General features: G+C 35.3%; 1 protein-coding gene and 1 pseudogene across 1 annotated transcript in view; one reads left to right on the top strand and one right to left on the bottom strand.

Moving 5' to 3' along the window:
- Positions 1–704: 704 nt before the first annotated feature.
- Positions 705–10,912, bottom strand: LOC107494895 (plant intracellular Ras-group-related LRR protein 6-like; annotated as a pseudogene).
- Positions 10,913–11,808: 896 nt separating this feature from the next.
- Positions 11,809–12,392, top strand: part of LOC107494916 (F-box/LRR-repeat protein 4) — a gene marked incomplete in the record, with an annotated part of 1,963 nt that continues 1,379 nt past the window's right edge. The window contains 1 exon segment of the mRNA XM_016115960.3: positions 11,809–12,392. Coding sequence (XP_015971446.1) covers positions 12,011–12,392 — 382 coding nt within the window.

Genomic DNA, 12,392 nt, shown 5'->3' with positions numbered 1-12,392 from the left:
TATAATATTATTTTCTTGAGCCATTTTTAATTGTTTAAAAAGCATTGTAACTTCTTCTAATTTTTCTTCAATATTCATAATTTTAGTGGTGGTTTTACTTTTAAATTTGTTATGTTAATTATGTTTTGAAATTTTTCTTCCTTGGGATTCTCTTTTTCCTTATTTATTTGAAATTTTATGGATGTTAATATTTCTTCAAGCATATCTACTATAGAATTTAATTGTGGGTTAAAAGTATGATATAGATGTGGGGAATCATTTCCATGGTAACATTTTTTAGAAATTCCGTGTGAAAAATAAGTTTTTTCAGTTTTTTAAGTCATTCAATAAAACTTATAGTAAAATAAAGATTTTGAGAAAAATCATTTTGTATTGATTTTAATAATTCGGTGTCATTACAGTTAACATTAGTTAAAATCATTAATTTTTTATCTATTAATTTTGATAACTTAATTATTTCTTCTCTTAAATCTTCTAATTTACTTTTTTTCATTAGGTGACGCTTTTCTTTGTGAATAGTTACACTTTTAAGTTAAAAGTGTAACTTTAGCCACCACTAATTACCATAGACATAGCCACCAGAAACTTGGCTTCTTATTTATCCTAGAAGTGAGTTATCGCGATCCTTCCATCATATTTCCTAGCCAAATTTATCAAAAAAAAATTCTCTGTGACAGTTTATAATTTGACATTATGAAAGCTTCTCATTTTTTATAGCTCTCGCGATCTCTAGTTTCTCCTTTATTAAAAGTTCCATACCTGACCAGTTTTTGAATTCGTGACTTTTTTTTTCGTGACGAGTGTTATTTATATTATTTTTTATTAGTTTAATGTTAATAATAATTAATTATAACAAAAATATATAAAAAATACATAAAATTAATTACAAAATAAATTTTTTAATAATAATGACTATTATATAATAATAAGTACAATATACATTATTTTCTATTTTTTCAAAAAAAAAAAGCTCAAAAATATAAAAGTGCTTATTAATTCTAAATCAAAACTCAAAGCATCTCTCAAAACACAACTCTTAACCCATCCCTCAACCTTCAATTCTATGAGAAAAAATTCGCTGCCCTATTAAGATTTTGGCATTCGCCATTATATAGGTACCTGCCTTCGCCATGCCCGAACGTGTATGCATGGACTGTGTTGTTTCAAGCACACACCATTAACACAAAAGCATTATCGTATCTCGCGCCTCAACTTCCAGCACTCCTGGATCAGGACAACGTGAATTCCCCACTAAAATCTCTAGTGGTGAGAGTCAAGTTTAAGAGAGACATCTGCCATTTGATAAAAAAAAGAAGTAATAATGTTTTACTGTAAAAAAAATTGTTTTGTGATAACGTTATGTACTCTTTATGTATTTCTATTATAATTAATTACTATTTGATTCGTTGGCTATAGCTCGGCTCAAATAAATCTATCTGCTTGAAACTAAACAAATACGTCCTACATCAGTAGTATGTGGAGTGCATGTTTTGCTCTCTTAACCGACTTATCCGATAAAATCAAATAACCACGTGCCAACTCAAATCGATATAAAAATATATCAGCAAATCTCTCTATACAATTCCCGTTACCGCATGGTCAGCCATAACACTTTAAAATAGTTACGAAAATGCTGATAACTGTTTTAAATACAACTTTATAAATATAAGTGACTCACTAGGTTACAGATACGTTATTAACTCTGAATATCATCCCTATTACTCACACTCTTACTTACTTGAACGTTGGAGTGCCATTGCAAGTGTCTACCGACGCCTTTTTAGAGGAAGCCGACGCATAATCCACTTAGTCTGAGAAGAGGCGAGCTTGAACTTGCAACTCAACTAGCTATAGCTATACCTTGGAATCGGCTATCCACACAGGAACACTATCGATATTAAACTAATAAAAAATAATATAGATAACAATGGACTTCCATAAAACGACAACGACGACAGCTATCACGAAGAATTTATCTTCTGACAAAGGTACTCCTTCACGGCATATAAACCCTGTTCCGCCACTTTCGATGGCGGCGGCATAAGCAGATTACCATCGACACAGAGCTTTTGGAGCTTGATAAGGCCAACAATGGAAGGAGGAAAGGAGGTGATCCTCTTGTAGTTGATGTCAAGTTCGATGAGAAAGAAGAAGAGGCCAACGGAGTAAGGGAGATAGCGAAGGTATTAATATTTAGAATATTAAGTCATTGTTGAGACTATTACTATTTATTTGTGTATCTAAAACATATAGTGATTGGGCCTATGTAGGGGTGGCAAATGGAGAAGTTCGCCCTGCCGAAATCCGGGTTGGCCCGTCCCGCCCTGCCTAATTGCGGACTCATGGGATGAGCACACTATTTTTTTTACTATTAATTATTAAATAATATATAATTTCACCATTATTTTAACAAATTTATAATTTCTAAAGACATAAAAAATTATAATTTTATATTTATAAATATTAAAGTCTTTGTAATTATAAATATCTAGTAAACATAATTATAAACCAAATTTTCATCCAAAACATAATTATAAATATTGTCTCAAAAGTAAAATAAACATAATCCAAAACAATTATAAATATTATCTCCAAAACAAAATAAACATAATCCAAAACACTCAATTTTCACCTTCATTTTCTTGTAAGTTAGGTTGGGGGAAGTTGGATTTTGGCAAAAAAAAATTGCAAAAATATTTTTTTGCCAAAGAAATACTAAGTACGGCAGGAAAGTCCGTCCTGCCAAATCTCGCGGTTTAAGCGGTGCGGGTTAAGCGGGCTTTTGCTATTTGGTGGTCCTAATTTTTCAGCCCGACCCGCCTTTTTTGGCGGGTTACGCAGGTCAGCCCGGCAGGTTTTTGCCCATTTGCCACTCTTAGGCGGCTAGGTCTATATATATCCATTCACACTATTGTAATAGTTAGGCTTTTGACTAATAAGATCGTTGATTCCATTTTTCATTTCAACATTCTTTCTATTACCCTTGTTCCAATATGGTATCAAGAGCAGCACCGATTTGGACTTGAAACTTTTTCACTCTTCATTTTCTTTTCCCTCTTGTTTCTTTTCCTTTCCTATGGCTTCCACCTCTAATCAAACCCAGAAATTTTCCTTTCTCTTTTTTTCATTTGCTGATAAATTAACTAAAAATTCTTTTCTTCCATAAAAACAAATTGCCTTGTCCACAATTTTTTCTAAAAAATTTGGAAATAATCTCGATGAAACCAAAATCCCAACCCAATTTGCCACAGAAGCTGACAAAGCTATTGAAAATGAATCCGCCACCTATCAAGCATGGATTGAACAAGATTATGCGATCCAGACTTGGTTGTTGTCTTCAATGGATATTGCTTTTCAAAATCGTATAGTTGGATGCACTCAAGTTCATCAAAATTGAGATTGTCTCAACACATATTTTGTGGCTCACACCAAATTTCGCATCAAACAACTCAAGACCCAATTAAAATTAATCAAGAAACTCACCCTTCCTGCCACTGAATATCTCCTTCAAATAAAAAAGATTATAGACCATCTTGCTACAATTGGTTCTTCCCTTACAATTGATGAACAGGTTGATGCTATTCTTGAGGGTTTGAACTTTGACTACAAAGCCTTCTGCACTTTCATTTTTAGCAGAAAAGAATCATGGACCATTCCTGAACTTGAAGCATTCCTCAGGGCACAAGATGAAATGCAAGAACAACTTACCAAAGAAGAAACACCATTAGATCAAGCGAATCTCACCCAAACTTAAATTCCAGGTAACAATTTTACCTCTCCAAACTGACAAGCATCGTTTTTCACATCTCAAAATTTAAGTCGAGGCAATGGTGGGCGTCGAGGCAAAGGAGGACGCTTCTTTCGTGGAGGGCACAATTCTTGGCAAACTCTAAATCGAATTCAATGTCAACTTTGCGGTCAATTAGGTCATGGAGTTTGGCCGTGTTATTTCTGATTTGATAAGAATTTTAATAACTCTCTTTATTCTTCTCAACGATCTCAGCCTCCACCTTCTCCATCAACCTCCTTTCACAATCCTCAGGCCCTAATTGCCACACCCTCTTCTGTTCAAGATAATGCCTGGTACCCAGATTCTGCAGCTTCAAACTATCTCACTGATGATAAACAAAATTTAATTTCTAGCTCCGAATATGGTGGTTCAGATCATGTCTCCATCAGTGATAGAACATGTATTCGGATCAAGCATGTTGAGTTAAGAAATTAACTAAATTAATTAATGATGACAAACATTAATTTATTGGACAAATTAACTAATTAGTTTTGGTTATTATGGTTGAAGTGATGCAGGCCAAAAATTTAATATTTAGCTTCAACCCAAATTGAATGGAAAATTATACAAGGCTGGTGGGTTGATAACACAAACGAAGCCCAAAAGAAAATAAAGCTAAGAAATCAAAACGGGCCAAGTAAATCAAACCGATCCAAGTCCGTATCCATCACTCCAAGTTGATCCCTCTCACTTGCTCTCACCTAAAAGCAACGTTCACTTCTGTGTTTTGGTAAGAAATCAGAAAAGTAAGAGAGAGAGAGCTTTTTCCCTAAGCTATTCAGCAAAGAAGCAAGAAAGAGAAGGTTAAGCAAATGGTAGAAGTCTAATCACCCACATCAATTTATATCAAGAAGAGGTCAGAAGTTAAAGGTGATTTTATTTCCTTTTACATGCTTCTTAATTTTTTATCTTTATCTTCAACTCTCTGTAACTCCATATTGGGATACATGAAAAGAGGATTTCTATTCTTCGCTGATGTGCATCTTCGGTTGAAAATATATCTTGGGGACCAAGTAGTTTGTTTCAGTGGCCAAGATCTATGGTCACCTTTGAAAGACTTTTTATGTTTTCTGTCTTGAGACTTTCGGTCAAAAAAGCAGGTCAGAACCAAAGTCCCAAATTTGAGTAAAAATGGAAGAAAGTGAACGGCTGGGTTGGCGAAGCACACAGCTCAAGGATTGACCTAGGGGAGAGTGAATTAATAACATGCAAGGAGATAAAAAAAGATTTTTTGTTCATCCAGAGACAAGGAGAGAGAACCAGAGTTTGGTGAGTTGTGTTCTGAGAAGAAGTTCTTTGAAGAAGTTCCTCTACTTGGACAGTGCTTTCTTTCAAAGAAGCATTTCGCCAAAAATGAAGAACTGAATCATAGACATACAAATCTAGTTTATCACATAGCAAAGAGGCTGTTGAAGAGTCAATCTTCTTCATATTTTTACAGATTGTATTTTACTTTTTAATGTTTATCTTTCTGTAATTTCTTGAGTGAAAAGGCATATTGAGAAAGCTCAAGTAAAAGCCAATGAGTGAAAGAGGTTGAGTGATACACTTGAGAGAAAAGTCTAGAGTTAATTTCAGATTTCTTTAGGTAAGTTTGTGTCTTATATCTAGTACCTGTGAGGTACCCCTTTCTTAGTTGGGTGAGCACTAAGAGTGAAGAGTTAGGTATTAGCATAGCCAATGTCAAGTTAGGTTAGAATTTGAGTGTGAGAGGATTGTGTCAATCCTGTGAAATTGGTGTATATAATACTTTAACTATAGTAGAAATTCTACCACGTTGCGGTGGAGACTGGATGTAGGTTGCATTGCACAAGGCAACTGAACCAGGATATATGATGGTGTCAGCTTTTCTCTTCTCTGCTCTGTTCTGTTTTCTTATATTCATAAGACAAAAATAAATTGTCTCATAAATTTCCGCTACTGAGTTCAAACAGAATTAGAATTGAAAGTTTGCTTTAAAAGGTTATTTTAGCAACATAAAAGAAAGGCATAGATTCAACCCCCATTCTCTAAGCCTATTACAACCATCAATTGGTATCAGGAGCTAAGGTCTCAAGAATCAAGCTTAACCGCTTGGAGCAAAGAATCAAGCTTAAACTCACCTTCCTCTCAAATCTGTTAGAGAACCAGACATTGATCCTTTTGCTCATAAATCTCACTTCATGACATCTCACTCAAACTATAATCCATATAGATTTAAATCTGCCATGAACTATGATTTCTTTGAAGGAGTCATTAAGTACCGTACCCTGTGTCCCTCTTTTCTTGCTAACTTACCAACTTTGAAAAAGAAAGGTTTTCCTTTTGTTGCAAATCTGGAATTTTTGGATTGGAATCATCTCTTTAACATCAAAAAGCCTATTTATCCTCTATTGGTTCAAGAGTTTTATGCAAATCTGACATATCATGAGGGCACTGTTCACTCCTATGTTAAAGGCCGAGACATTGTCTTGAATAATGAAACAATCAGTGATCAATTGAAGTATACTGATGTTGGGCCTTGTGCTTATACGTCTGTTAAGTGGGATGAAGGAGTTAGTATTTTATACAATGATGCCTTGGCTCACATTTGTGAACATGTTTCTTTAATTGATGATATCACACCCACTCACAAAGCCCTAGGATATGAACGTGCTCAGTTGCACCGAATTATCAACCACATAATACTTCCTCAGAGCGGTTTATATCAAAGGGTTTCTTACACAAACACACTTGTTTTGTATGCCCTGATCACAAAAACAGAGATTTCTTTTGCTAATTTGATGGTTAGATACATGTTTAATTCTGTTAGAAGTGAGAAAGACAAAGCTCTACCTTATGGCATGTTTCTAACCTGTATTTTTGAGCTCTTTGGTGTTGACTTGTCCAATGAGGAATATGAAAACAAACATTCATATCTAAAAGGGGGTCGTTCAGTGACATAGCAAAAGGGACCTACTCGTTCAGAGAGAGTGGTCTTAGATGATGATGATGATGACTTTATTCCTGAGGAATCTCCTCCTCCTTCCACCAAGGGTACTTCCATGAGCACTGAACAAAAATCTGCTATACTGAATGTTGTCAACGATGTAGTACAAGAGTTTGTCTCACAATCAAATCACATGATTTTCATGAGTAAGGAGCAAAGGAGGCTAGCAAGCAAGCATGAGAATTTTCTCCGGAAGTCAAGAGATAGAGTGGCTGTGTTCATGACGTTAATTGACAACCTACAAAAGGATGAAGACCATGCCACTGATGCTGATGAAGAAGTTGATTCTGAGAAAAATGGTTCTGATGCTTAGGATTGTCTTATCAGGCTGCTGCTGATTGCTACTGTTTTTTGTCTCATAAAAACTGTCTCTTTTGATACTTTGGAACTTATATTTGTTATTTCTGGATAACTGTATAACCATAACTACTGCTACACTTCTTTTTAAATTATTTGATATTTTGGACTGTGCTTTGACAATTTCTTACAGGATTTAAGGTGATATTTTTGTTGATCTTGCTTATTATCTGCCCTTGGTGACAAAAGGGGGAGTAATAGGTAATAGGTGCTAAATAGCTTGAATGCTGAATTTGAATGTTGAATTTTATTGATGCTACTGCTGCTACTGTCTTTTTTTGTGAAAATTTTTTTGGTTGACTGCTGCTGATAGTTTTGCGCATATAATTTATAATTTTTTATTTGTAAATATGCTGCTGCAGGAAGTGTATTGACATGACCATTGGAACGTGCTTTCATATGTTGATAGATTGCCCTTGATTAATCTTGATGTTTTGATTTTGCTGCTGACATAACATGTTCATTGTAGGACTAGATTTGTAGTGTTGATTGTTTAATCTTCCTTAGTCAAAATATTTGTGTGTAGCTCTTTATATATGGTGTTCTCTATAAGTAAATTCAATCAAGGAAGAAAAAAAAAGCATAAATCCAGGGGGAGCTGAATTTGAAAAAGAAAGGGGGAGCAACATCAAAGCAAGGAACATCACTCAAAGGGAAGTCTCTTAAATTAAATAAAATTCATTTCCTTTTTATCATTATTTAAATTATGTTTGTCGTCAAGGGGGAGATTGTTGAGTTAAGAAATTAACTAAATTAATTAATGATGACAAACATTAATTTATTGGGCAAATTAACTAATTAGTTTTGGTTATTATGGTTGAATTGATGCAGGCCAAAAATTAAATATTTAGCTTCAGCCCAAATTGAATGGAAAATGATACAAGGCTAGTGAGTTGATAACACAAACGAAGTCCAAAAGGAAACAAAGCTGAGAAATCAAAACAGGCCAAGCAAATCAAACCGATCTAAGCCCGTATCCATCACTCCAAGCTGATCCCTCTCGCTTGCTCTCACCCAAAAGCAACGTTCACTTCTGTGTCTTGGTCAGAAATTAGAAAAGTAAGAGAGAGAGAGAGAGAGAGAGAGAGAGAGAGAGAGAGAGAGAGAGAAGCAAGAAAGAGAAGGTTAAGCAAATGGTAGATGTCTAATCACCCACATCAATCTGTATCAAGAAAAGGTTAGAAGTTAAATGTGATTTTATTTCTTTTTACATGCATCTTAATTTCTTATCTTCATCTTCAACTCTCTGCAACTCCATATTGGGATACATGGAAAAGAGAATTTCTGTTCTTCGCTGCTGTGCATCTTCGGTTGAAAATATATCTTGGGGACCAAGTAGTTTGTTTCAATGGGCAAGATCTGTGGTCACCTTTGAAAGACTTTTCATGTTTTCTGTCTTGAGACTTTCGGTCAACAAAGCAGGTCAGAACCAAAGTCCCAAATTTGAGTAAAATTGGAAGAAAGTGAACGACTGGGTTGGTGAAGTACACAGCGCAAGGATTGACCTAGGCGAGAGTGAATCAGCAACATGTAAGGAGATAAAAAAAGATTTTTTGTTCATTCAGAGACAATGAGAGAGAACCAGAGTTTGGTGAGTTGTGTTCTGAGAAGAAGTTCTTTGAAGAAGTTCCTTTACTTGGACAGTGCTTTCTTTCAAAGAAGCATTCCACCAAAAATGAAGAACTGAATCACAGACATATAAATCTAGTTTATCACATAGCAAAGAGGCTGTTGAAGAGTCAATCTCCTTCATGTTTTTATAGATTGTATTTTATTTTTCAATATTTATCTTTCTGTAATTTCTTGAGTGAAAAGGCATATTGAGAAAGCTCAAGTAAAAGCCAATGAGTGAAAGAGGCTGAGTGATACACTTGAGAGAAAACCCTATAGTTAATTTCAAATTTCTTTAGGTAAATTTGTGTCTTGTATCTAGTACCTGTGAGGTACCTCTTTCTTAGTTGGGTGAGCACTAAGAGTGAAGAGTTAGGTATTAGCATAGCCAATGTCAAGTTAGGTTAGAACTTGAGTGTGAGAGGATTGTGTCAATCCTGTGGAATTGGTGTATATAATATTTTAACTATAGTGGAAATTCCACCACTGTTGTGGTGGAGACTTGATGTAGGTTGCATTGCACAAGGCAATAAACCAGGATACATGATGGTGTCATATTTTCTCTTCTCTGCTTTGTTCTGTTTTCTGATATTCATGAGATAAAAATAAATTGTCTCATAAATTTTTGCTGTTGAGTTCAAATAGAATTAGAATTGAAAGTTTGCTTTAAAGGGTTATTTTAGCAACATAAAAGAAAGGCATAGATTCAACCCTCCCCTTCTCTAAGCCTATTACAACCTTCAAAGCATATTGGTAAGTCTACTCTAACTTCACCCTCTTCTAATATTCAATTTGTCTTACTTAATTTAGTACATGTTTCCAACATTGCTAAAAATTTCATCAGTGTTCAAAAGTTTGCTAAGGACAATAGAGTGTATTTTGAATTCCATGCACATTATTGTTGTATTAGATCTTCTCATTCTAAACAAATCCTTTTGCATGATTCTGAAACAAATGGTATTTACAAATTTTATAATGTGAATGTCCCTGACCTATTTCTCTCGATGCACCAAAAGCTTGTTATACTAACACTGTCTTTCATGATCTTTGGCATAAACGCCCTTCTCATGCCTCTTTTAAAATTATTGCCTTAGGTCTCCAACATGCCTCCATTCCTTATTCTAATAATATCACTGCTACATCTCTTTGTGATGCATGTTGCAAGGTCAAAAGTCACCAACTTTCTCATTTTTCGTCTCATCACTCTTATACTCATCCCCTTGAACTCATCTTTGCTGATCTTTGGGGTGCCTTCCCTGTCTTTTCTTCATCTGGTTTTTGATTTTATTTATCTATTGATGATGCATACTCTGGCTACACTTCTATCTTTTTACTTTTCAATAAGTCCCAAACCATCACTGCCTTTAAATAATACAAGGTTTTCAATGAAAATCTCACTTGATACTCTATTAAATGCATTCAAACTGATAATGGAGGAAAATTTACATCTCATGCTTTTAATCCTGTCCTCCATGGACGATCCAAACACTTTGCCCTTGACATGTCTTTTATTTGAAAATGGGTAGCAAATAAGCAACTCTTTGTCAATCACATCCCCTCCTCAGCTCAAGTCGCTGACATCCTTACGAAGGCCTTTCTAGAAACTAGCTTCAACTTCTTCAAATCCAAACTTAGAATGCTCTCGTCTGACTCACCTCTAAGTTTGAGGGAGAATATTAAGACTTAGAATATTAAGCCATTGTTGAGACCATTACTATTTGTTTGTGTATCTGAAATGCTTAGTGATTGGACCTATATATATCCATTCACAATATTGTAAGTTAGGCTTTTGACTAATGAATCACTGATTTCATTTTTCATTTCATCTTTCTTTCTAGTACCCTTGTTCCAATAGGAGGAAGTGAAAGTTCTGGTTGATGTTGAGGGTTTTGAGGCTGATGAGATTTTCAAGGTCGTCAGAGAAGAAGCGGAGGCAGTTGAGGCGGATGTCGAGGACCTTGAGAGAGGTGAGGTGTGAGGTGGAGCGTGGAAGGAAGATGAGCTTGTCGGAATTCACTGGTAACTTATTTATCTTTCTCAGTTCCAAACCAATGTTTACTAGAAGCTGTATCAGTTTGTTGAAGTGTTGGCACTCAGTTCGAGACCTTAAGCTTACAGAGGCCGCCAATGGAGTTCGGTAGGCTTCTAAGCTGGTTCGAGTGCACGTCCAACACCACTAACTTCATCACATCAGTGCCAGTAACTGTCACACAGGATTTTTCCGTCAAATTTGGTCAAGGGATATGAATTTTTTTTTTTTTACAGAAATTGCTGTCCTAATTTAAAATGGATAAAGATCGCGTTGGGTGTTCACTCTATAATATTACTCGATGTAGATCCATTTAAAAATTAAAATTCTTTAAGAAAATTTTAGTATAGAAAATAATAACTAAAAATTTTCAAAAATTACTCTCTTCAGATAATTGTAGTTTTTAATTAAATTTGTAATATTTAATAATAAATTTTTAATAAATTTTATTACAAAATAGATAAATTTTAAAAATATTACTATAGACGTGAACTTTTTTTTAAAAAAAAGAAATCAATCTGTTTGATAGAAATAATTTTAAAATGTTTTTAAAGAACAAAATTTTATCCAAGAATATATTGTTGGAATTAGATTTTTTTTCAGAAACTTATTTAAATATTTAAATTTTTTAGAGACTTATTTAAATATTTGATCTGTATTTACTTAGTGTGTATATTTGATGGTTAAATTTATTGAATAATTGGTGTAACCAGCTAACTAGTTAATCTGTATTTACTTAGTGTATTTGATGGTTAAATATGTGTTAGATGTGTAATAATTGGTGTAACCAGCTAACTAGAGTGGCTAAATTTGTATCATTCCGGATACTTGAAAAGACTACGAGGAAAAAGAAAATGAGAATATAAAATATACCCGATTTGAAACAGGAGGATTTGAAAATAGGAAGGAGAAGCAGCATCCCGTCCGCCGTGCGCGGTTGACATTTGTACGAAAGGCGGCGAATCCTAATCCTAATTTGAGGGGAATAAAAATAAAGGAAAAAAAGAAAACAGAAGCGTAGTGTTTGACACGTGAGAGCGCCTCCTGTTTGACAGAAATGGATACCAAATCCCAATAGGAGGATGTGGCTTACACGCCCTCAAGTCTCCAAGTAAGCTGCTTCGCCTTCTTTCACCCTTCAAGTTTCAACCTCACTTCATTTCCTCTCACCTAATCCATCCATCCATCCATCCCTCCCCTCACCTTCTAAATAAATAAAAAAGAAAACACAGACACACGGACAGAAACCAAAGACATGGATACAGTCCTGTGTGATGAACTCCTTCAAGAGATTTTCCAGAGGCTACCCCCATCATCCTCGTATTCGGTCTCCCTTGTCTGCAAGCGCTGGCTCTTCCTCTACCGTTCTTCTACAACCTCGCTCTCTCTTCGTCTCATCCCTCACCCTAACCTCTTCCCTTCCCTTTCCTCTCTCCTCTCCCAACACCCTTCCCTCTCTTCCCTCTCTCTCCTCTCCTCCTCTGACCCTTCCCCTTCCACCACCTCCCACCTTCTTTCTCTCGTCTCCAATTCCTGCTTTTCCCCCACCCTTCTCCACCTCAGATTCCTCGCCGGCCCTCTTTCTCTCCCTTCCCTCTCTTCCCTCTCCAAATCCTGCACCCGTTTGACTTCCCTAT

Source organism: Arachis duranensis, chromosome 6 (assembly GCF_000817695.3).
Source record: "Arachis duranensis cultivar V14167 chromosome 6, aradu.V14167.gnm2.J7QH, whole genome shotgun sequence".
NCBI lineage: Eukaryota > Viridiplantae > Streptophyta > Magnoliopsida > Fabales > Fabaceae > Arachis > Arachis duranensis.
The sequence above is the reverse complement of the archived record's forward strand: the minus strand, read 5'-3'. Positions and strand labels throughout refer to the sequence as shown.